General features: G+C 51.6%; 1 protein-coding gene across 7 annotated transcripts in view; it reads left to right on the top strand.

Moving 5' to 3' along the window:
- CLMN (calmin) overlaps positions 1–23,741 on the top strand; it is a 107,710-nt gene extending 83,969 nt beyond the window's left edge. Inside the window, exons 5-16 of one of the 7 annotated variants that reach the window (XR_007128642.1) lie at positions 1,811–1,903; positions 3,647–3,837; positions 5,732–5,925; positions 7,334–7,416; positions 11,836–13,503; positions 14,335–14,403; positions 16,907–17,103; positions 20,815–20,875; positions 21,486–21,556; positions 21,969–22,061; positions 23,083–23,172; positions 23,526–23,614. Coding sequence is in view for 5 of the 7 variants with exons in the window: in XM_047736997.1 (XP_047592953.1) it covers positions 1,811–1,903; positions 3,647–3,837; positions 5,732–5,925; positions 7,334–7,416; positions 11,836–13,503; positions 14,335–14,403; positions 16,907–17,103; positions 20,815–20,875; positions 21,486–21,556; positions 21,969–22,065; positions 23,526–23,690 (2,889 nt within the window). In the remaining 2 variants the exon portion in view is untranslated. Of the gene's footprint in view, positions 1–1,810; positions 1,904–3,646; positions 3,838–5,731; positions 5,926–7,333; positions 7,417–11,835; positions 13,504–14,334; positions 14,404–16,906; positions 17,104–20,814; positions 20,876–21,429; positions 21,557–21,968; positions 22,066–23,082; positions 23,173–23,521 lie in introns of those variants that run through there. The other 6 variants (XR_007128643.1, XM_047736997.1, XM_047736999.1 and 3 more) reach the window with 6 other exon arrangements.
- Positions 23,742–24,103: the final 362 nt, after the last annotated feature.

The following is a 24,103-nucleotide window of genomic DNA, read 5'->3' as shown; positions in this document are numbered from 1 at the left end:
GCCCAGCTCAGAAGGCCATGCTCAGCTTCCTCCAGGTGGGAGTGAGGCCCGAGACAGGCCTGTGGGCTGCTATGATCCCAGTGCAGGGCATCGCTGATGGGAGGGGGGCAGTCAGCGAAGGGTGTCCGGAGACAGCAGGCCCCCATGTGGCAGGTGACTCCTCCCTCGGGACGGGGCTGCCCCTGAGGAGCATGAAGAGAACGCCGGACCCAAATTCCATCAGCCCTTGAATTCACAACATTGACGGATTCCTTCCGGCTCCCAGCTGCCGGAATCGTGTGCTCTCTGCTAGGCAGACCAGGACCTCGGGAGTCTCTCCCCCGATCAGGAAAGCCCAGCCCTACCGGCGGGGGTCATCAGATCCCCCTGACACATTGAGAGAACCTGAGACCCGCATGGACAGTTGTTAAAAGGCCCCGGGAGGAGTGAGAGAGGAATATTTGAGCGAGACGCGCTCCTCATTCTTGCTTTCCAGGGTCTCCTGGCAGAATTTTGCAGGGTGGATTTGGGAGGAGAACTTGACTGACTTTAATTCTCCTCTCTGCCCCCAAAGAATGGTTTTTACTTCTTAGAGGAATCGGGAAGGAAAGAAGCCAATGTGCCCGAGGCCTGTGTGGCCCACAAATCCTTGTGGTTATCTCCTGCCCTTTCCAGAAGAAGGGTGTGGATCTGTGCCGGATCTGTGCACTCAGATTCTGTTCGCAGGATAAAGGGACGTCCTCAACCCTGAGCGCACATCAGAATCCCCTGGAGCTCTGGTTCCAAGGGCAGGTGGCTGGGCCCCGCTCTCGGACTTCCTGATTCCTGATTCGGGAGGATGAGGAGAGAATGTGTATTCTGACCAAATCGCAGGCCATGCTGTTGCCCCTGGCCCAGGGAACACACTTTGAAAACGAGTGCCGTAGGGATTCACCAAGAGCATCATCCTGTGGTCAGAACATAGTTAAATAAATAGGTTATTCCTCTAAGAGTTTCTGTAATGGGAGCATTTTAACCAAAATACTTGGTAACGGTGCAGACACTCAGGGTATAAGTCTTATACCAACACTCTCTCTTTATCTCTTTCTTTCTTTCTCCCTCTCTGTCTGTCTCCCTCTCTTTTCAGAGAGAGGGAAAGCGTCAGGAAGGGGATGGGGGGGCAGAGGGGGAGAATCTTGAGCAGACTCTGCGCCCAGTGAGGAGCCCGACATGGGGCTCGATCTCACAACCCCGAGATCATGGCCTGAGCCGAAATGAAGAGTTGTACGCTCGACCGACTGAGCCACCCCGTACTCCCTGCCCCCCGCAAGCCGCTGTTTGCACTTAGCAGTGGATAATTATCTTAGCCATCGGTGGTCCATGATTGCTGTTGTTGGTGCTCTGTGTTTGTCCAAACGTGTGTTAAATCTGGAGGTTTTGTGCTGTTGGCGCGGCATGCAAACAGACAGCGGGCACTCACCATCTCCCCTTGAAAACAATGACCAGGACCTTTCCTGGCTCTGGGTCTCAGGCGCGTCACATTTGGCCTCGGTGAGATTTCCTCACCCGACACGTAGGGATAACAGAAGCACCTACGTTGCGGAGTGCTTGTGAGGTCGAACCGAGTTCCTCCTTATGAGGAGCTTATGATAGCGGCTACTGGTAAGTACCGTGGACACGTTTAATAAACCCATTTACGTGTGTTCTGCACGCGAGGGTCCCTGAGGTGGCCTCGGGCAGGCCTGAGTGATACAGACAAGAAAGAGCAAGAGGCCCACGAGGGCATCACACAGCAACAGGCTGCAACCTTCTGGAAGGCCCCATGTTAAGCTCCTCAATTGCTTCTCTGCAGGTTAAACTGGTTAGCATCGACGCAGCAGAAATAGCAGACGGTAACCCCTCTCTGGTTCTTGGGCTGATATGGAACATAATCCTCTTTTTCCAGGTAAAGTGACTTCTGTGACACACAGTATGATCTCCTTGAGCCTGGTTAGGGCCAGCAGAATGGGATGGGGGGATGGGGGTGGGCACGTCGAGGGAGACTGTGAGATCGTGTGGTGTTCCTGACGGATTATGACTTCTCTGCGTCTTGAGAAAGAACCAGGAGCCATCTGATTGCTGACCATCTGGGTCCCTCTGATTTTAATAGGGATGTGAGCTCCGTCCTCCAGAAGGATAGAGCCGTCCACTTGGGACTTAGGGAGTTACAGATTTATTTCAGAAAATCGTTTTGTTGTAAAGCAGGGAAATAGACATTTACTGAATGAATGAATGAATGAAGTAAATGTCATTCCAACCAAAAACTGAGCTTGGAGTTACTTTACTAAAATGACCGACGCGCAGAAGAGAGAATTAAGGAGTCGGTGGGGAGGATGGCTATGGGAAGGGGAATGTGTGACAGGTGAGACCCTGCTCTCCATCCTTGGTGACTTCAGCCTGTTTTTGGAAACACGGATTTTATAGGGAAGGACAGAATTGGTGGCTGGAGTCTGAGGGTGGCATTTAAAACAAGCTCAAGTTCTTGTCCCCGAACAGGAGGGAGTAAGCTGACATTTTGTCTTCTAAAATCCCCTCTTCTGAAATAGAAAGTCCTGGCTCATTGAATTGTCCTGCCAGGAGTAACAGTGACCTGCCCAGTGGCAATGTGTTGGGACTTTTTTCTCGGCGCTTGCGTTGCTAAGAGGAATGTGCACAAACAAGGTTTACAGACAACAGACCCAGTTCTGTGTGAGCCTTGAACTTAAAAAAGCCCTTAAAAAACAGTGTTATATACAGGCTCCAATTACTAATGTCTCTTATGAAACTCTCCGATCAATGTTGGGAACATCCTGAAAATGTGTCCAAGGTCAAGGCCTTAAATCTACCCCCAATCATTCATTCATTCATTCATTCAGTAAATGACTAGTGAGGTCTTCCTACGTGCCAGGCTCTTCACACACAAAGTCCTGCCCTCCTGACACTCTGGGACCACAGACAAGGCAGTCCCATAGTACAGAATTGTGTGGTGCAAATTCTGATCAAAGTATGAGCTGAGTGTTGTTAGAATGCAGAGCAACTGTCTCAGAGTAGGGAAGGGAGTGAGGTAAACTTCCTAGAGGAAGTGACGCCAGAGCTGGGTTTTAAAGGATGAGTAGGAGTGTGTTAGACCGGTTCTCGGACTTCTCTGTGTGAACAGATTGTACAGATTGCTTGGGGGAGGTGTTGAAATGCGGATTCTGATTCTGTAGTTCTGGGGCAGGGCTGGGGTTCTGTATTTCGTGCGAGAGCCACATGATAGGAGCCAGGAATCTGGTGATGGAGGAAAGGAACATCCAGGCAGCAGGACCAGGAGGAACATAGGCATGGGGCTTGAAACAGCCTCCTGCGTCCTGGCGCCAATAAGCCATGATGAGAGGAAAGGTATAGGCAGAAGCAGGTCAGGAAGACCTCGCAGGCGTGCATGGCCAAAGCCCCAAAAGAGAGAGACTCCAGGAAGAAACGAGCATCCCTGGGAAATGTCTACACGCACCACCAGCCCCACAGAGCAGTCTGGCGGTCACGGGTACTTTAGGAAGCGGCTTTTCCCTGTGTGGAGAACTGGTTGTGTGTGAGCTGGACCCTCCAGCTAGGCTCCTTGTGGCCGGGGGCGGGCAGAGAAGGGTTTGCCCTGGGACTGTCTCCGGGGCCTGAAATGCCGTTTTCCTTCCAGATTAAGGAGCTCACGGGCAATCTCAGCAGAAACTCTCCATCTTCCAGCCTGTCGCCTGGCTCGGGGGGCACAGACTCCGACTCTTCCTTCCCACCCACGCCCACCGCAGAGAGGAGCCTAGCGGTAGCAGTGAAAGATCAGAGGAAGGCCATCAGGACCCTGCTGGCATGGGTGCAGAGGAAGACGAGGAAGTAAGCCCTCGGGCCCTGTCCCCTGCCCAGCACTGCTGTCATCAGGCCAAGGGCAGTGTGGGGGGGCTACCCTGGGGGTTGGGGCAGAGGAAGGGGACATCAGCATGTGTTAACTTATGCACCTGTTGCCTCCTAGAGGCTCTGAGAGCAGGGAGCACTGTGCGTCTGCAGTTTCTGCGCACGCAGAGCTGCATTTGCAGAGCTCTTGGTTTGCAGAAAACTGACAGGAAGATAGGAATACAAATCAAAGGGGCTTTGCCCCGTTTAATGCCAAAGCGAGAAAGGCTCTTGGATCTTCATGATGGGTACGTATCCACGCTAAGCTTCAGGGGCTCTTTCAGAGTCTGTACCAACTTAAACACTAAGAACAATAAAGGCTGTATCATGCTCTGTTTGGTGTAACCTTGCCAAAACCGAGACAGGTGACCCAGAGCAAAGGTCCTGGGGCTGCTGGGTGACCCCGTGCCAGCAGGTCGGGGCTCTCTGCAATTTTGTGTCAGACTTTTACTGGCAGCCAGCTGACGGCTCTTGGGGCCCCTGGGCAGTGAACCCTGGGTGGGGACGGCTGGAAAGTTAGGTCACCTGTGATGGGAGCCACGCCCCTGCGGGGCCACACAGAGACCTGGTGCCCTCCTGGCACATCACAGCCACGCCTGCAAGATGGTAACTTACCCACCTTCCGGGACCGTGAGGATTAAGTGACACAAGGTCATGAAAGCGCCTTGCACGGTCTTCTAGCACTTAACAAGCACCATCGGGCCCCTTCTCTCTGCTCAATGGAAATAGAAAAGAAAAAAGAGAAGAGAGAGTTGGATCTTCGGGTTTGGGCCGAGGGATCGGGCATGATAGTGTCGGTGAACACTAACAACCCTCAGATGTGGTTTAAAATAAATCAGCCAAAAGAGAGCTCAGTGCCAGGAGGTAGGGCGACAGTCAAGGAGAAGTCATGTCCACGGGATGGTGGACCGGATCTGTGTCTGTATCATGGCAGTGGCCGCCGTCTGTACCCTATGCTACCCCACGGGAGAGCCTCTGGAGAAATCCAGGTGAGGTCTATGGCTCAGCAGTTTCCCACCAATGTCAGGGTCCCGCTTCTGGCGGTTGACTCGGGACAGAAGATGTGCGAGGGAAGCCAGACGAACGGTATGGGAGCTCTCTACCCACTTTTCCAGCTTCTTAGCAATCTCAAGCGATTTCTAAATGAAACTCTCTTTTCAGAGAGGTCAGTGACCACAGTTGGGAGATGGGTGGTGTCTTGGGATGGATCCTAAAGGAAATTAGTGCCTGGCAGGACTCTCTCTCTATCCCTCACTTGTAGATTGTTGATGTTTTTGATAGGAATAATGACATTGGCTGCCACTTACTTGGTGGCTTGTGTGTGCCACGTGGGCAAAACCTAACGCCTCCCCCCAACAGCCACCAAGGGGTCATCATGAGACAATCCCCATTTTACAACTGAGGAACTGGAGGGTCAGAGGATCCGGGACTCGCCGCAGAGTGGCTGCGCCCCTGGCAATGCACAGGGGCAGCCAGGCTGTGACCTTGGGTGTTGACCGCACGCCCCTATTGGCTGTTGTGACCCTCACTGCAGAGTGACCTTCACAGTGTGCAGAGTCGCTCCTTTATGTGTCTGGGAATCTGGGAGCACAAGTTCCTATATTTGGCCTCTCAGTGCAAATTATACCTTTCTCTTCTATTATTCTAGATTATTCTAACATTATTCTGTTTTCCTGGAAATGGAGATCTGGGTGGTTCGGCACCGCTCTCCCGGGACCCAGAGCCTCGAGAATCGGCAGCTCGGGGGGCTCCGAGGCTTGTGAGGCTGCCACGTGTGGGCTCCTCCCTGGGAAGGGGTGTGCCTGTCCTGACCCACAGCGTGGCCACTTTGCTGCAGGTATGGCGTGGCGGTGCAGGACTTTGCCGGCAGCTGGAGAAGCGGGATGGCCTTCCTGGCGGTGATCAAGGCCATCGACCCCAGCCTGGTGGACATGAAGCAGGCCCTGGAAGACTCCATGCGGGAGAACCTGGAGAAGGCTTTCAGCATCGCGCACGAGGCCCTCCACATCCCCAGGCTCCTGGAGCCGGAAGGTAGCGCTCGTTCTCTCTCTCTCTTTTTTTGCTTGTTAACAATTTTTGTGACATAAGATGTAGACAAATTTGGTACAGAAAAATCTAATGAAGCCGTGTATGTATTTCCTATATCCCTGCTCCTTAGTATTTTTCCGCACATCTCATTACATTTTTTTTTTTTTATGTAATTGAGATCATTTGGTGCATGTATACAGGTGACCCTTGAACAACGTGGCGGGGTAGGGTGCTGACTGGCCCACCATACTTGGAAATCCACGGGTCACTTCTGACCCCGCAGAAACGTGACTGCCAGTAGCCTGCTACTGACTAGAAGCCTTGCCGAGAACATGACCAGTTAATTAACACATTCTGTACGTTATATATATTATGCGCCATGTTCTTACGGTAAAGTAAGCTAGAGAAAAGAAAATGTTACTAAGGAAAACATAAGGAAGAGAAAATACATTTATAGGACTGTACCGTGTTTTTTGGGGAAAAAAAAAAAATCTGCATTGAGTGGCCCCGCCCAGCTCAAACCCGAGTCGTTCCAGGGTCAACTGTGGTTTTATATTTTACTTTTTGTAATTAAGTTTTTTATTTTAATGCAGCACAGTTACCATACAGTGTTGTGTTCGTTTCAGGTGTACAGTCTAGTGATTCAGCAGTTCTGTACATTGCTCAGTGCTCCTTGTGATAACCGTGCTCTCCGTCCCCACTGCCTGTCTTTTGCTTTTTTTACTTAGCATTGTAATTATGACAGCAGCGCTGTGCCTGTTGCTGTCATGTCTCTGTTATACATTTCTACACAGTGGCCTAGCTCATTGGCATACCAAAAGTCTCCTTAGGTCTCCTACCCCCGGGGGACACAGGTTGTTTGGGAAATAGTCACATTTATACATAACCTGCAGTGACCATCTTACTGAACGGACCTCAGCGGGCGTCCCACAGGATGTCCTCCGGAACCAGACGCTGCCTGGGGGGGGGAATGCCGGACTTGGAAAGTGAGCACCTTTCTAAGGTGCTTGGCTGTCTGTCAGGTTGCTTTCCGCATGGCTGGGGCTGATTTGGGACTTCCTCCAGCAGAGAGGAAGGGTCCTGACTCAGCGGACTCCCTGATGGGGCCAGCAGTGAGCAGGCTGCTCCCGGGGTGGGGAGAGCAAGAGGAGGTGGGAATTCAGCAGGAAATACCGGACAGCCTTGGGAACGAGGAATTCTGGATTCTTCGGCATCCCAGCTCTGCTGTCCATCAGCCAGATGTGAGACTATAGTCAAGTGATTCATCCCCTCTGGGTCTAAATTTCCTCAAATACAAAACAAAGAGAAAAAACTCAAAGTTCTGGGGGGCTCTTCACCATGAAGCATCCCTTGATCGTGTTTAAACATCACACGATTGCCATCCTTCTAACGCCTGTGTCTCTCTTGACAGACATCATGGTTGACACGCCAGACGAGCAGTCTATCGTGACTTACGTGGCACAGTTTCTGGAACATTTCCCGGAGCTGGAGGCCGTATGTTTGTTTCCCTTACCTTTAATACAGAAAGTGTACATTCGCATCTACTGGCATCACATAAAGCTGGGGTTCCGGCCGCATTGCTCTGTACAGCAAGCAGGGATAGTCAAAATTGGATCTCAAGTCCCCTGAGCGTTGCCTTGGCACGTTTTAATTTCAGAATCATAGATAAGGTTTACGTTTAAAAGCAGGATGGCAAATTGGCTAGCCATACCTCTTGCAGACGTCTTCCCATAGCAGACTTCACTGAGATTGTCCAAGGTGCTCTCTTGTCACATGGATTGGTGACCTGATCCTCTAGGCATCCGATGGAACATTTTAGCAGTTTATCAGATTTTATCAGAGTGTGCAAAAAAAGACAAACTTGATATGATAACAGTGATGGCAACAATGTAACAGTAAATCTCCATTGAATTCCCTGGTAATTTACGAGACACGCTCAGGGGGACTCAGTAGTAAGCTGGATGGATGAGGTCCCTGACCTGGTACAGCTTTGTTCTACTAGCTAAACCAGTTAACAAGTGAGCAGACATTCTAGAGGTTCAGGTGGTGGTTAAGTACTAGACAGAAATAGAGTAAGCATGAGAAGCCGATGCTGACGGGGAGCAGAGCCGCACTTGGAGCTGGAGGCTGGTCAGATCGGTGCCCTGCGTGTCTCCGGGCTGGCTGCCCCTCCTGCCCGACGTGGCTCTGTGTGTTACAGATGAGGATACAGATGGTCAGAGAAGCTCAAAGACCACCCCAGAGTCACGGCTACTGAGAGACCTCAGGTCTCTGTGACTCCTCAGTTCAGGCTCTTAGATCCCTTACAACATGTGGCTGAAACTGAGGCCCCATTTTGTGCACCTCCAAAGAGCCAGATGGGGTCTTCCTGTGCTGTGGCTCGGCTCTCGTTCCATTCCCTTTCTGTGTGTCTGTGTTTCCCCCTGTCCCTGCACCACAGATCACTCCCCAAGGTGCCTAAAAGGAATTCCCTGGGCTGGAATGGCAGTTCTGCCACTTAAAGCTGTGTGACCTTGAGCTGCTTACTTAACGTCTCTGATACGTGTTATCAGTGAAATGAAAATATTACCCATATGGCAGAGTTGCATGAAGAATAAATTGATGATATAAAGTACCCAGTCTTCTGCCTGCCAGACAGTTGATGCTCAGCAAAGGGTGGTGATTGTGACCACCCTTTATAATTTTTATATTTTTATAATTCCGTTTTTCTCTGCCCATGACTAAATTCTGAGATGCTAGGCACCAGAGCCTTCATGAACCCTGAGCTCTTAAGCTGTAGGCAGAGTCTGAAATCAACTGAATCTTAAGGTAACCGTGTGAGTCGAGGTCATAGCCAAGATTCAGCAAATCTGACACTTGGACCTCGCCAGCGCTGGGGTCAGAGACTGGGGCTGGGAGGAAAGAGATTGAATGAGGCAAGATAAGTGGAGAGAGTGGTCCTGGTTCCCAGAACACAGCACATCACTGCAGAACTGACCATATACATCCTCAAGGGAATACAGGTGGGAAGTCCCAGCCGATCTAGACACTCACTCAGTGGTCCCTTAACCATTCAGCTGAATGTAATTCATCTTCCTAAACCTTGGGTAAGCCGAGCTCAGCCATGTGCCAGGCACCGTGTCTGCTTTGTGGTCCAACATATGGTTTCTTTGAGTAAATGGATCGCATGCACTTGGAAAGAAGGTGCCTTAAGCAGTGAAAAAATGAACATTTTTTGAATACTGATTAGATAGAGTTGGTTACTCTGTTCTTCTAGTATTGTGTATACATACTGACTTTTTTTCCCCATCAACTAGTGTGAGGGGAAAATGTTAAAAATCTCCGACTTTTAATGGTTGTGGATAGGTTTCTCTTAGTTCTGTTAGTTTTCGCTTTCTGATGTTGAAGCTGTGCTATACATGCACACACATTTAGGATTGTTGTTTGTTTCCCATACCTTGAGCATTGGCTTTTTCTGCTGTTTTGGTCTTTGTCTCAAAGTATACTTTGTCTGATAGGAATATAACCATACCAGCTTTCTTATGATTAGTGTTTACATGATCTACCTTTTTTTTTTTTTCCCATCTTTTCTTTCCAGTGTATGTGTGCTTATAGTTAAAGCAGGTCCTTGTAAAAACAGTATACAGTTAGGTCTTCTTTTTTATCCATTCTCACAAGAGTTAGTGAGTCATTTTATTAGTGTGTTTCTCAACTATTGACATAGATTTAATCTACCATTATTGTTTTTCATTGGTCCTGTCTGTTCTGTGCTCCTTGGTCCTTCCTTCCTAAGCTTCTTTATTATTATTATTTGATTTTTTTTGTTTCCATTTTATCTCCTCTGTTGGCTTTTTGACCACGTCTCCTTGTTTTATCTTTGCAATAGATTCTCTAGGGATTATAATACTCATCTTGAACCTACTTTAGTCTGCCTTGAATTGTTATATTGCTTTGAGTAAAATGCATATTGTATGCATTTTTAAGTATGTAACAATGCAATTCCATTCATTTCTCTGTTCCTTTGGGCTATTACTGTCATTTACTTTACTTCTATATGTGTTTTAACCCCGAGTGCTTTGTTATTATTGCTGCTTTAAATAGGAGATTTTTTAAGAAAAATTTTGTTTTTTTTTAAAGGTTTTATTTATTTGACAGACAGAGATCCCAAGTAGGCAGAGAAGCAGGCACAGAGAGAGAAGGAACCAGGCTCCCTGCTGAGCAGAGAGCCTGATTCGGGGCTCCATCCCAGAACCCTGGGATCATGACCTGAGCCGAAGGCAGAGGCTTTAACCCACTGAGCCACCCAGCCGCCCCAAGAAAAGTTTTTAAATAGTCTTTTATGTTGACCATATATTTACCACTGGATGCTTTGTAGTCACTCCTTCAGATCCAGGCTTCCATCTATGGTCCTTTCCCTTCAGCCCGGAGAACTACCTCTGTATTTCTTGTCGTCCTCCTTACTTTTGGAGTCTTAATTTGCTAGTTCTAACCCTGGGTCATACTGGAGTCTACTTCTAATGATTGTCGTTTCTCTTGACTATGGATCTCATTTTCCTGCTTCTCTGTGTCTTAAAATGTTATATTTTATGCTAGACCTGGTATAAGAAAGAACAGTAGAGACTGAGATAGCCAACATTTTTATCCCAGAGACATGTAGCCTTTTCCCAAACAAGGACCTAGTTGAGTAGCTGATTGTTTTGACCTTCTCAGGAGTCAGTAACGGCTACATTGCAGTTTCACTTAATGTCAGCCACCTAGTTTCCAATGATTTTAGAATGAGGTCAGTCAACTCTCTCCACCAGTATGCCGGGAGCCAGTACCACCAAGATGGCTCTCTGCTGTCCACCCCTGCTCTCAGCTGCTTCTTAGCAAAAGTCCCCGTGTGGAAGGAATAGTCTATGAAGACAATTGGTTTTGCATTTGGGGCCCTTCCACATTTAATCTCTCACACTGGCCCATGCAATCAAGAAAGATTCAGCTAATCTTTCCTTAGCCTGGGTAGGTTCACTCTCTTATCCATGCTCAGACTAGGTAACGGCCTGCCCATGTAAAGTAGCTGAGACTCACTTAGGAAGGGCTTGTCCTTTTCTAGAGTTCAGTTTTTTTTTTTTTAATTTATTTATTTGAGAGACAGAGAGAGAGCATGAGAGGGGAAGTCAGAGGGAGAAGCAGACTCCCCATGGAGCTGGAAGCCCGATGTGGGACTCGATCCCAGGACTCCGGGATCATGACCTGAGCCGAAGGCAGTTGCTTAACCAACTGAGCCACCCAGGCGCCCCTAGAGTTCAGTTTTTTGAGATTTCTTTGCACCCATAGCTTTTAAAAAAAAAAATACTTTATTTTGGGGCACCTGGGTGGCTCAGTGGGTTAAAGCCTCTGTCTTCAGCTCAGGTCATGATCCCAGGGTTCTGGGATTGAGCTCTGCATCGGGCTTTCTGCTCACAGGGAGCTGAGCTGCTTCCTCCTCTCTCCCTGCCTGCCTCTCTGCCTACTTGTGATCTCTGTCAAATAAATAAAATCTTTTTTTTTAAAGATTTTATTTATTTATTTGACAGAGAGAGAGATCACAAGTAGGCAGAGAGTCAGGCAGAGAGAGAGAGAGAAGCAGGCTCCCCGCTGAGCAAAGAGCCCGATGTGGGGCTCGATCCCAGGACACTGAGATCATGACCTGAGCCAAAGGCAGCGGCTTAATCCACTGAGCCACCCAGGCGCCCCTAAATAAATAAAATCTTTTAAAAAAATTTTAAAAATACATTATTTTGAACTTATCTGGTGTTTTCACATTTCAGCAAGAGCAACTATTGGCATCTCTCCATGAGAACACTTTGCATTAGTTCTGAAGTGGCTTTTTCCATGTTGGTCTTTGTTTTATGAAAATGGAATATACATTGTACTTCAGCGCTCCTGATTTTATGTTGCCCTGTTTCTTCGCAGGAAGATTTCATGGATTCAGATAAAGAAGCCCCTATTGAATCCACCTTTGTCCGCATCAAAGAAACTCCCTCTGAACAGGAAAGCACAGTGCTCCTTCTGACTGAAAACGGGGAACGAGCCTACACTGTTAACCATGAGGCCAGCCAACCACCACCCTCCAAAGTCTTTGTCTGTGATAAGCCCGAGAGCGAGAAAGAATGCTTCCTTAGTGGTGTGTCCAGCCATGCACTGTCAGACAGTTCCCCCGAGTTCACGCCCCAGATCATCGACCAGGCCCTCCAAGGGGTCCCAGGTAAGGCCAGCAGCACCAATGACCCACCTCCAGAATCTTCCATTTTATCATCCAGAAAGGACAGCCGGAGGTCCAACTCTTTGCCCATCAAGAAAACTGTGCACTTCGAGGCTGACACCTACAAGGATGCTTCCTGCAGTAAGGACCCTTTCTACAGTCAAGACCTTCGCTTTGAAGGGAGCGCAAGAGGGACAAAGGACTCATTGCCAAAGCAGGATGGGTACATCCTGGCAGTTGAGACTGCTGAGGAAAAGCCAAAACAGGAGGGTCCAAAAGGTTCAGAAGCAGCCTCTGATGAGTCCCCAGGTAACATCTCTTTGGTGGACGGTAAGATCAATCATTCGCAGACTGCCCAGAGTTCTCCCTCCTGGAACGGGGAGCCAGAGGGTGCAGCCAGCCCCGGGGAGGAGAGTTGTCCACTTTCACCCTTCAGGGACAACACTGTTATGGCTGATTCCTTGGAGATCAAGGTCAAGCTGCTGACCGTAGAAGCTATGGGTAACAAAGACTATTATGAAGACGTTCCTTTAAAAGCCTCTACATTTAACAAGGACCTCATAGATTTTGCCTCAACCAGCCAGGCTTTCAAGGAGGTTTCTTGGCCTCATGAGAAAAAACCAGCGGAGGAGGAGGTTTTGGAGAATCAGGCTGAGAAACTGGGGAAGAGGAGAAGTAAGTCTGCGCACCAGAGGAAAGGTTCGGATGAGTCCCCGGAGAGGCCCAGTAAGCTTGAACCTCACAAGGACCTCAGGCAAGAAGACCAAGGCCATTCTCTGGCCCCAGGAGGGGCTCCTGCTGATACGAAGCCGGAGGTGTACGAGAAGCCCAAGCGGAAGTCCCCGCGCCGCCATCTGGACGAGGACGAAGGGGAGGTTGCGGGGCTGCAGGGGCCGGAAGGGGAGGCGGCCTCTGAGCCGAGGAGCAGCAGCGTCAGCCTGGAGACCCTGCACAGTCGCAGCGAGGAGGGCCTGGGCTTCAAGCCCTCCCCGCCGCTGTCCAAGGTCTCCGTCATCCCCCACGAGCTATTCTACTACCCGCACTATGAGGTGCCCCTGGCTGCGGTTCTGGAGGCTTATGCAGAGGGCGCGGAGGACTTGAAAAACGAAGACCTGGATCTCGAGGAGCCGGCCGGCTATCTGTGTGACGTGGGGGCCAGGGACGAGGCCGAGGAGGCCGAGGAGGTCGAGGTGTCTCAGAGCAGCTGCAGCTTCTCGGGGCTGGGCGAGGATGTCCCCGAGGCCAGTGTCCCCGCGGTGCCGTGTCCCGTTGGGGGTGTGGAAAATGCCAGACTGGCCTCAGAACCTGCCGACCTGTCCCCACCAGATGACCACCAGCAAGGGGAGGCTGAAGACAGTTCCCATGTGGAGAACCAGCAGGTACTTGATCGTGGGTTCGGGAACCCTGGGCCCTACATGAGGACTCTGCTCTTCTCCCTCCACAAAATAGAGAAGAAGATTCCCTCGCGGGCAGCCCAGGCCAGAATTTAAGGAGGCACTCGCTCAGGCTCGGGCAAGGACAGGGCTGGCACCCTTCGGCACTTCTGAGGCTTGTACGTCGGGTGCCTCCCTGGCCCTACACCCAAGGGGGCCGAGGGGATGGAATGAGGTCATGTTTGAGGGTCAAGGGTAGTGGTAGCTGTGATTACTGTCAGTGCTACTCAGAGCTACATCTAGTGCACGCTCAGTGAACCTGAGCCCCGCCTCCTGCAGCAGCCTGAGGAAACCCAGTGTGCTCACACTTGACTCTGGCCTTGAGTTTTGAAAATTGCCTCTTGGTACATTGTCTGCTTACAAGCGGGGGACATGCACTTCAGAGTTCTAGCAGAGGGGGCACACACTCAGCCACCACTTGGTATCCCCATTTGCCTGGCCCAGCAGCTTGAAGGGCTACCGGCATGGGTGATGAAAGGGTACGGGGTGCCCTGAGCTGCTGTTCCTCTCGGTCCTCTCCCTTCCCTCCCCTCCAGCCAAGCCAGCCTTCCCCCAGGCTCCCAGGCACTCCACACTCTGCTCTCCCTCCCTCAGCTTTGCTTCGCAAACACTGATGCCCCCTTCAAAGCCCAGTGTCAGTGACACCTCCTCCTAGGAGCCTTCCTAGCTTCTCCCCAGTCAGAACGGTTGCTTTCTCCTCTATAGCCAGCAACGCATGACAGCTCTCGACTTTTCTGCTAGCCTGGTGTGGTAGGTTGTGATTTTCTGTCCCAGCAGAAGAGTGAGCATTTGAATCTTCAGACTCTGGAGAGCAGCCTGGAAGGGCTTGAGGTGCAGGAGACAAAGGTGGCTGGATTGCATGATGCCTTGGGGAGGTGTAAGGTGACACGTAGGGTCAAGTCAAAGGCCAAGATAAAGATGACACTCTGGCTTGCAGCAGGGGAGATTCAAGGCTGAGGGAGGGGCTGAAAGGCACTCAGGGGAATGAGAAATCCTTGCATGAGGGCTTCCAGAGAAAGGGACACTCCCAGTAGCCCCACAAAAGACCCGTAGGATTTAGATGGGCCAGAAGGGGTGGCTTGGTCTTCTGGGTTCGTCAATCCCAGAGAACGCACTGGGTGGAGCAGAATTCTCTGATAGTGACGACCTAGAAGCAAGCACAGCAGGACCGATGCTGTGTCTGTGTTTGGAGAGAGAAGGGAGTGGGGGAATTCCGCAGGTGCCCGGACCCATCTGCCACCTGCCCCTTCTGCCTCCAGGGTGAGGAACCCGGACCCAGGCCCACACCCCGCCCCCCACCTGCCGTCTGCTGACTTGCTGGAAGACCAGATCTTGGGGTCCCCAGGCTGGGGGACCATGACAACAACTACAGCAATTCTCGGGACTGTTAAGGGACAGAAGATCTTTTAGGACAGAAGAAAGGGGACTGAGTGGGTGACAGGAAGAAAGACTAATTTTCATCTCTGCCCGTCTGTACTATTTAAAATGGCTTCTTAGCAGCTCCCTTCCTCCCCCAGGGCAGACTGAATGTCCCTGTGGCCTTGCAGACCTGTCCTTTACTGCCTTCTGCTTTACAAAGACAGAAGTTCTTTGCCAGGAGCAGGTGGTATGGGTGCATGTGCCCAGCACGTGGACAGGTGATCTGGGGTGTAGCTGGACGAGTCCTGGGCTGGGAATGGAATTGGGAGACGTAGATTTGACTACCCTACACTAAGCTCAGCATGAGCCCTTGGGGAGAGCTTCTATTCCTGGGGCCAGTGGACCACCATTTCCATCTCTGGGCTCTGACCTGCCTCCCATGGTGCTCGCCCCTCCCGTGAATGGGCACCCACTGCTGCCCCCAAGCACACCTGGTCCTTGGCTCCCACATGGGGCCCCGGTAGTCCCGGGGGGGCTGGCTTGGGGCCCAGGAGGACAGGTGAGGCCTGGGAGTCTTGCCTCCTGTCAGAGAAGACGACACAGGAGCATTTCTTGGATACCTGGGCCTCTTTAAAAAAAAAAAAAAAAAAAAAAAAGTAAAGTCTTCCAAGAAGACTAGAACATGGAAAGTTTCTTCCAGTCTTTAAAAAAAAAAAAAAAATGCCCTCTTCTCATTTCACCTTTCAAAAAAGGTAGCGTTGGCCCCTGGATCCCAGAGAAGGAACTGGCATTTCCAAATTGCTAGGAGCATTTTTTTAGTTGCTGCAAGGACCTTTGTTCTCCTGGAGGCGGGGGGGGGGGGGGGGGGGGGGGGGGGGGGGGGGGGGACTAGCCCCGCTAATCCCCAGCTTCCCATACCTGTTGAGCGGGTTCTTCCAGCCCCTGAAGGGACTCTTTTTTTTTTTTTTTTTTTTTTAATTGTGTTATGTACAATATGTGATATGGTACAATATGTCATTAGTTTTTGATGCAGTGTTCCAAGATTCGTGGTTTACGTGTAACACCCAGGGAGAGGGGGCTCCAACAATCCCCAGGCTTCTTGGCTTCCATTTTTTTTTTTTTTTAAGATTTTACTTATTAATTGAACAGAGAGAGAGAGAGCATACACAAGCAGGAGGAGCGGCAGGCAGATCGAGAGGGAAAAGCAGGCTCCCCACTTAGCAGGGAGCCCGAGGCAGGGCTCAATCCCAGGACCCTGATATCATGACCTGAGCCAAAAGCAGACGCTTAACCGACTGAGCCACCCAGGCGCCGCTGCTTCTTGGCTTCTTAACTTCCCTCTGGAACGTTGCTGATGGGCTCCAGATTTGCCCACTGTGGACGGCGATCAAAGAATCTTCCTCGCCAAAGAGATGCTAGATATGTTGCCCTGTGAGCCACCAAAGGCACAGTGAAGCTGTCCTCCCACAAGCTATGGGTTTGTGTGTGTGGGCACCTCTCCCAGCTCAGGGGCCCCCTTTGCACCTGGTGGCCCACCTGGCTTCCCGGATGGTGGTTGTGTGAAGGGCCCCACATGGCCCACTGTACGGGGCAGCCCTCGTGGGAAACACTGTGGTGTAGTGAGAAAAGACTGATCATGATTATACCCATCAGACAGGACAAGGAGACTGAGGGCAAAAGAAATTCAACTGGGTAAGCTAACTAACTCAGCCGGGAGGTGAAAGCAGTCTGAGTGACTCTGAAACCCATGCTGTTTTTACAGTCTCTGGCCTTTGCCCTCTGCCCAGGGAGCCCGAGTGCGGGTGGGCTTGTCTTCCACGACAGGCCGTGCTGGAAGGACTCCCCCGGAGGGGCAGAACTGGAGGGGATGCCCTAGCTTTCTGGACTTCAGTGGAGTGGAGCGCTGCTGGTGGGGGCCGGGGGCCGGGTATCACGCACTGGGCCTCCCAGCATGAAACGCTGACTCGTGTTTGGTTGTCTTGTCCTTAAGTCCCAGGAATTCGGAAACCCGGGAAACTTAGCAAACTCTTTAGAAGAAAAGGTAATGGGAGAATCGATCAGCAGTAAAAAAAAGGAGAAAAGGAAGCACGTGGACCACGTAGAAAGTTCCATATTTATAGCACCCGGTAGCGTCCGATCCTCAGAGGACCTCGAAGAAGACACTGGCGACCACAAAGTCCTCTCCAGGTATCTTGTTACTCTCTTCTTCCCTAGGGACCGAGCTCAAGAGTTGCTCCCTGAACTCATTCCGTTCTTGGTTTCTGATTCGAAGACTCAGAGTGCGGGGACGCAGAGGGGTGGGACCGGACAGCAAGGGAAACACAGGTTCATACAAAATTCATCTGGCCAATGGGTCATCTGCCAGAATCAGAAAGAAACTCACCCTCATCCTCTCCACCCGGGCTGCCCCGCCCTGCCCAGAGAGCTGGAAGGACCTGAGGCCTGTCTTCTCCCCACTCCGAGGATCTTGGGGGGATAGCTGGCAATGGGCAGCAAGATGGCGGAAGCCGAGTAGGTGTGGGGCGTGGAATGTCACCAACTCGGAGGCTCTGGGGCCACCCCAGCCCCCTGATAGCCACTGTTTGACCTGCCCTGATGTGTTCAAGTGTTTCCCATCCAATCCCTCTTTGATTCTCACAGCAGCGCCCGAGGTGGGTAGGAGGGACTGTGTGTCACCACGGTGGGCACAGAGGCTCTGGGGGTGCCACCCAGCCTGGGGGACGGCAGAGCTAGGGTCTCAGATGCAGACCTGTCAGACTCCATGACCCACATTCTCCCCGTGAGCCTTTCTGGCCTGTGGTCAGTGAGCTGCACTGGCTGCAAAAGGGCAATCATTGAGATCAGCATTTAGGGAGAGAGTGGGGAGAAGCCAGGGCAGGGGGACCCGGAGGAAGGTCTGGCAGGGGTCCTGCTTTCCATCTCCCTTCCGCTCTACTCCTGCACCTGCTCTACAGAGGATAAAAGGCGGCTAGACGGGAGCCCAGGTGAGGGGCAAAACACTGCCGCCCACTTTGCACGTGACTCCAGAATCCCTCTCCCTATAGGGACATGGTATTGGCCATCCAGCAGACATCCGTGGCTTAGCAGGCAGGTGCCTGGGCTGCCATCTTGTCACCCCAGCTCAGGGAAGGGCCACTGGTCATCTAGTCGGGAGAACGAAGCAGGGCAGCTGGTAGTGCTCCTTCACCAGTTACTCCGGGAAGATGTCAGCCGTAGCGGTGACGCGAGCACGGCCCCAGCCCCCGGGGGCTCGGGCAAGCGGGAGGGAAAGTGTGCAATGTTCTTTGAGCTCAGCACGGAGGGACAGTGGGGTCTGGATTTGGGGGTGAGGAGAAAAGGCATCCCGAGTGGAGGAGATAGCCCGAGCCGGTAGCAGGCACACAGGACACGTTAGCTGGACGCGAGGGGGTCAGAAGGAGCAGGGGGAGCCTTGTGGGGATCGAGCATCTTGGACACAGCTGCATCCAGCCATGCCCGCAAAAGCCGTCCCAGGGAAGAGGAGACAAAGCAGGTCGGTGTTGGAAGGGGAATGTCATCTCGGTGTGTGTACGGGAAGGAGGCCCAGTTGGCTTTTCCCGGCAGAGATCTGACGGATCTGCGTGGAGTGGGTGGCATCACCCCTCCCGCGGCTTCCTATCCCACCCCGGGCAAAGCTGTCCGTACTGCCTCGCGTTCCAGCTGTGGTCAGCTCTTTCCAGCCGTTCAGCAGACGGGCAGAGGTGCGCTCCTTGGAGGCAATGAGTGAGGAACCCTGGAGCCCCTCCCGTGCACCACGTCATCTCCCCTGCCCCCTGCAATGCAGAGGGGGCCACCGCCCCCTTTGACAACCAAGAAAATGGGCTCAAAAAAGTCAGCGCCTGGCCTAAAGCTATCTTGCAGGGGACGGAGCCCCGGGCACCTTCCCTGCCAGACACAGCCTGTTTTCCTGACTGTACCTTGACTGGGTCCCCCCTGGCGCTTCCCATTGGTCTAGGCAGAAAGGCCCGTTGTCCCAGAGCCTGTGGGACCTCTGGAGGACCTGTCTGTCCAGGCTCATCCGTGTCCGCTCTGGGTCACCTCTGCCTTCCTCCCCAGCCTGCCAAGCCCTTTGGCCTTCTTTGAGATCGTTGAATGTCCCTCAAGCTCCTTTGCCTTTGAGGACCCCCTCTGTCCCCTGCGCGTTCCCTGACTTGCTTCCCTGGGTTTCGGCTCCACTCCCACTTCCTCCAGGTAGCCTTCTTGGATTGCTCTGGGCTCTTTTTAATCCCCCTTCGTCTGTTCTCACAATCCTACTCTCTTTCTTCACAGCATTTCTCAGAACAGTCCTTTCTCCAGTCATTTGTGTAAGGCTCTGTTTATCATCTGCTGCCCCCTGAGACGGGGAAGCAGCTCCCCGGAGGCAGGGAGGGCGAGCAGCAGTCCTGGCACTTAGCGCCACGCCTGGCTCGCAGCCGGCCTTTAATAAGAACTCTTCTTCGGGTGGATGATGAATGAGTCAGATTGCTCTCTCAGGCTGTGGTGGGTGGGCTCAGCGCCAAGCCCAGTGCCTGGCACACAGTAGGCTCTTGATAGTGTCTGGTGAAAGAATGAGGTTCAGGAGGGAAGCCTGACGGTCCTAGAACACAAAAAACACCTACAAGTAAGCAGGAGGAAAAAAAGAGGGCAGGAGAAGGACAGGGGCCCTTCCTGAAGCAGATGTGCTTTTTTACTGGAAAATACTATGAGCAGGTGGGGCTTCCTGCGTCTCTGGGCACTCCCGTGAAGTGGGACAGTGCTGGGTCCCTGACACCTGAGGCTCTTTTTCCTTCGTGATACGTTTTGTTTCGTTCCTGTGCTGTGATACCTGCTGGGGAAAACTAGCATATGCTTTGCATTGAGGGCAAGGACTGAAGTTTCCTGGGGCCGCACCCAGCGCCTGGCACATAGTAGGTACTCAATGCCTATTAGCTGGAAACATGTCCAAGGCAGGGGAAGAGGTTGATGAAGCTTTGGGATGGCAGCGGGCAGGATTACCAAGGCTGCCAGGTATGAATTCCCAGGGAATAAACTCTTGGGTCAGATGCCTTTTTCTTGGAGCCCCAGATGCCACGTGGGAGGTTTGCCTTAAGGAAACTGAGGTGGCTCTCTCTGACACCCAACCCGTAGTTCTCCTGTTGAGTGGCAAGACGGGGCCCTTGGGACCTGGAGTATACTGCACCAGCACTGCAGCTCCGTGAAGTAGTTGGGGAAGGAATGATGACCCATTTTACAGATGAGGAAAACTGATCAGAGACCTACAGTATGTGGCTAAGATGGCCAGTTAATCAGGAGCCCAGGCTGCTTGGCTGGGTATCTTTTGCCTCAGCCCCATGTGAACCAGCTCTAGTAGATGATCAGACATACATCAGCCTCAAAGATAGGGTCAGAAAATGAGCCTCCTCGGGCATGAAAGGAAAAGAGGTGGCACACCCCAGAGCTGGACAGTCAGACAGCAGCGCTCTGCCCAGAATGGAGCACTAGAAAGGGAGTCCGGATGGCCAGTCTCAGCCTGGATCTGATATTAGCAGAGGACCTCCAGCAGTTCCCAGATTTTGGGCTGTTTGGAGAAGGACCTCCCTTCCTTCCCTGAAGCCCTAGGACTTTGAAAAATATGTGGTCTGCTTTCTATTTAAAATTCTTTCTACCTGTTATTTTTGCTTTTTTTTTTTTTTTTTTTTTTTCTTATAGATGAGGCCACAGTGTGTCTCTAATACCCATCCCATTATTTGTAAGCACACCCTAACCCAACGGGGAGTACTGGATAAGATTTCCGTTGCTAGGTCTGAAATCCTAGCTTGCCTTAGATCCGCAGGTGGAGGACTCGGGATGGGGGTGACCTGACAGCTGAGCGGTGAAGAGCTCTTGGTGGCAACCAATTCAAAACGTGTGTTTGTTTTTCAGGACTAGTCACAGTGACTCCAGCATTTACATTCGACGACATACTAACAGGTCTTTGGAATCGGTTAGTATGTGAATTTCTTCTTCTGCATGACCCCTGCTAATCAGTTCATTTCCATCCTTCCTCCTCCTCCTCAGCCCAGAGCTTTGGAATCACTGATGTGCAACAGATAGACTTTTGGATAGAAGAGAAGCAAGTTCAAACCTTGTGGTTAAGCGTAGTCCAGTGGGATGTCCAGTGTGGGCAGTAGGGGGTGTGACTAAATAAAGTGATAAAAAATGATGGTAAAGCCCAAAGGCCTCTTTGTGCACCCAAGACCCCCAACCCTACCCTGGTATGCCCAGGGTAGCCCACCCTCGGAGATATCCGTGCGACACTTTAAGGCAGCGACTCTTAGCACGGGCTGTGTTGGGACCCAGAGCACCGTGGTCCGCACCCCGATTCGGGTGGCGGGTGGTGGTGCCTCTCTGATTCACTAGGCGGGGGTTGGGGGAGAGGATAGAATGCTGTAGAACGTCAGTTAGCAACTTGATTTGGGAACTGAATGTTTGCAATGTTGAGAACAGCGCTGCATGCTTGGCTTTGTATGTTTAAAATCACTTTATTTTCTGTTTCAGAGATTTCATCTTTACTAATTGGGTTGCGGGGGTTTTGTTTATAAATTTCACTGTAGGATCATGTTAGCTATGTTCAGTTGAGGAATGCAGCAGATCTGGATGACAGAAGAAACCGAACGTTAACCAGGTTGGTGGCTTTCCTCGCAAGTTTTGTGGGGTCTGTAGATATATATATTTTTTTCTTTTTCCATGATGCAGTCTACTTTGTGGGGTGGCTCTTCTCCACCTCTCGTTGGTTGATGGCCGTAGTCATCGCCTGAGCTCGTGCAAGGAGATACCTGGTGCAGAGCAAATGAATGGAAACTGGATATAAGCAGGAGGGAGAGAGGAAATTGATGGACACCGGGGGGGGGGGGGGGGGGGCGGGACGGGGTTCAGATAATGCTTCCGTCTGAAGCCGGATCAGGGTCATGAGCCTATGGCTGCATTTATACCATGCAGCAGGGGAGGGGTAGAGCGGGACAGGAGAGATGTGATGCTGGGTGTGGTCTCCACCCGGTCGCCCCTGACCCCGTGTTCATTCTGTGTCGCCACTGCAGGTACAATACTCAGAAGCTCACTGAGCTGATTTTACAGTTTTATGGCATCAGAGCAGACATGAAGAGGGAGTACAAACATGCCAGGATGTCTATGAAAGTATTTCTTGCTGTTCGAGAACTAGATGGCCTAGTCAGATCTTGCTGAATCGCAGCCCATTAGAACACAGGAGCCCAGAGGAATCCCCCAAACTCGGGCAATCTGGAGATTCCCCCATCCCTGTTAAAGTTACCGAATCACTTAATTGTCTTGATTTTTTTTTTTTAATATTTGCCACGGATTTCGATTGGCTTGGAAGGACTTAGATTATTGGAGTGGAAAAGCCTCTCTGAATATCGCCCAACACCCGTGAGTGTGACCATTAGAAGCCTGTCTCTCTGGCCAGAGGCAGGGCCTGTTTCCCTCCTCTGCCATAAAACGGAAATATTAATTCACGTTGTCCACCGGGCATGACAGACTCCTTAGGAAAGTAGTGCTTTTCACTTTCAGGAGATAGAGACTTTGACAGTTTAAACTAGAAGGTGAAGAAATGCAATCATGCTTTCCAAATGTTTTGGAGCATTTATTACCTTTGTAATAAATGGAGTTTAAATTTTAAGTTTTAAGAAAGAAAAATTCTGTCCGTTGTCATACGTGAATGAGTCCCTAGACCAAAAGGCCATCGTTTAACCCCCTGTTGGCCTTGACTCTGCATCAGGACACGGATCAAGGATGAGGTGGTTTTCCCTCCTCATAATCTCCACTGCCCGCCCCAGATGACCCTAAGAAGCTCACACTTGAGTTTTCCATAAATGCAGGTCTAAGCAGAAGCCCCCAACCCCCTTCCAGTCAGATGATGCCCCCAGCCCTTTCCTTGGCCAGAACTGGGAGCTGTGGTTGGTCACCACCTCACCCTCGTAGGTTTTATCCACCAAGCCAAAGTGAAACGTCACTTGGACACCCTCTGTAACACAAAAGAAGAAAGACTACTCAGACCAAAGTCAAGTCTAGCCATTATCTTCAAGGTTCTGTTCCAAAGCCAAAATCAAAAGCCGGGTGGGGGGGGTGGCGGGGCGTGCCTGTGTCTCCGATGGCTGTTTTTAAATGATCTGTAATCAGGGCACTCTATTCCTTTAGATGACTTATGACGTCCCCTCTGTTAGTGACAGATGGCAGAGTGCCGTCAGTGTCCAGCTCTGCGTTAAGGACACCGTGACATAAAGGAAGGTGTCCTGGATGAGGGGGGTGGGGGAGTTTAGTCATTGTGTGGCCTTGAGCAAGCCAGCCACGGCCCCCCGTGAGTATCGGTATGCCCATCTGCAGAATGGGGCTGACGGCCCAGCCCTCCTAGGGTTGTGCGGATGAACTGAGCCTGCGCAAAAACGCAGCGCTCTCCCGGGACCCCGGCCCTCCTCTTGGGTCGGCACCTGCCCCGCGGGGCCTCTTGACCGGCTGGCTGGGAAGCCCTGGGCTCTCCCATTGGGCAGTGAGGTTACAGGCCGGGGAGGCAGGGCGGGGGAGTCCTCCGACCCAGGACCCGAGAGTAACTGCCTTGCCTGTGTCTTCCCTCCTGCAGGAAGGCCAACAACTCTGGCGAAGCCACATTGCTAGAGAGCCAGAGCCCCCAGAGCGACTCTCTGACACAGTTTGTCCAGCAGCCGGATATGATGTATTTTATTCTCTTCCTCTGGCTCCTGGTTTACTGCCTGCTGCTGTTCCCACAGCTGGACGTCAACAGACTCTGATGCACGTGTCTGCATAATAAAAATCCACAGGCCCCTGAGCAGGGGGCGGGAGCTCTTCCTCCTTCACTGTTATTAGGGGCTGGAGGGGGGCACCTGTGCAGACGGTAGAGGGCCACAGGGAACCGGCCCCCCTCTCCCTGCTTCTCCCCAGTTTCCTTTCTGTCCTGTTAAGTGTTGAGCGTGCTTTTCTCCCTGGCTGCGTCCTCGACATGCAGGTGTGTGTCAGACTAGAGCGTCAGGTGGTGTTTGATCCTGCGCGTCTGCTTTGTCAGGTAGGAAGCGTCCTTGCTCCTGTTTAGCCATAAGCTGGGTCGTAGCTCATCCCCCATGCAGGTGTTTAAGGTCTGGATGGACTCGAGTGACCTGCCTCTACAGAGGACATCCTCCTGGTGGGAACAAGCTAGGGGGATGCC

The sequence above is a fragment of the Lutra lutra genome, chromosome 7, assembly GCF_902655055.1.
Source record: "Lutra lutra chromosome 7, mLutLut1.2, whole genome shotgun sequence".
Taxonomy (NCBI): domain Eukaryota; kingdom Metazoa; phylum Chordata; class Mammalia; order Carnivora; family Mustelidae; genus Lutra; species Lutra lutra.
This window is presented reverse-complemented; position numbering and strand designations above follow the sequence as displayed.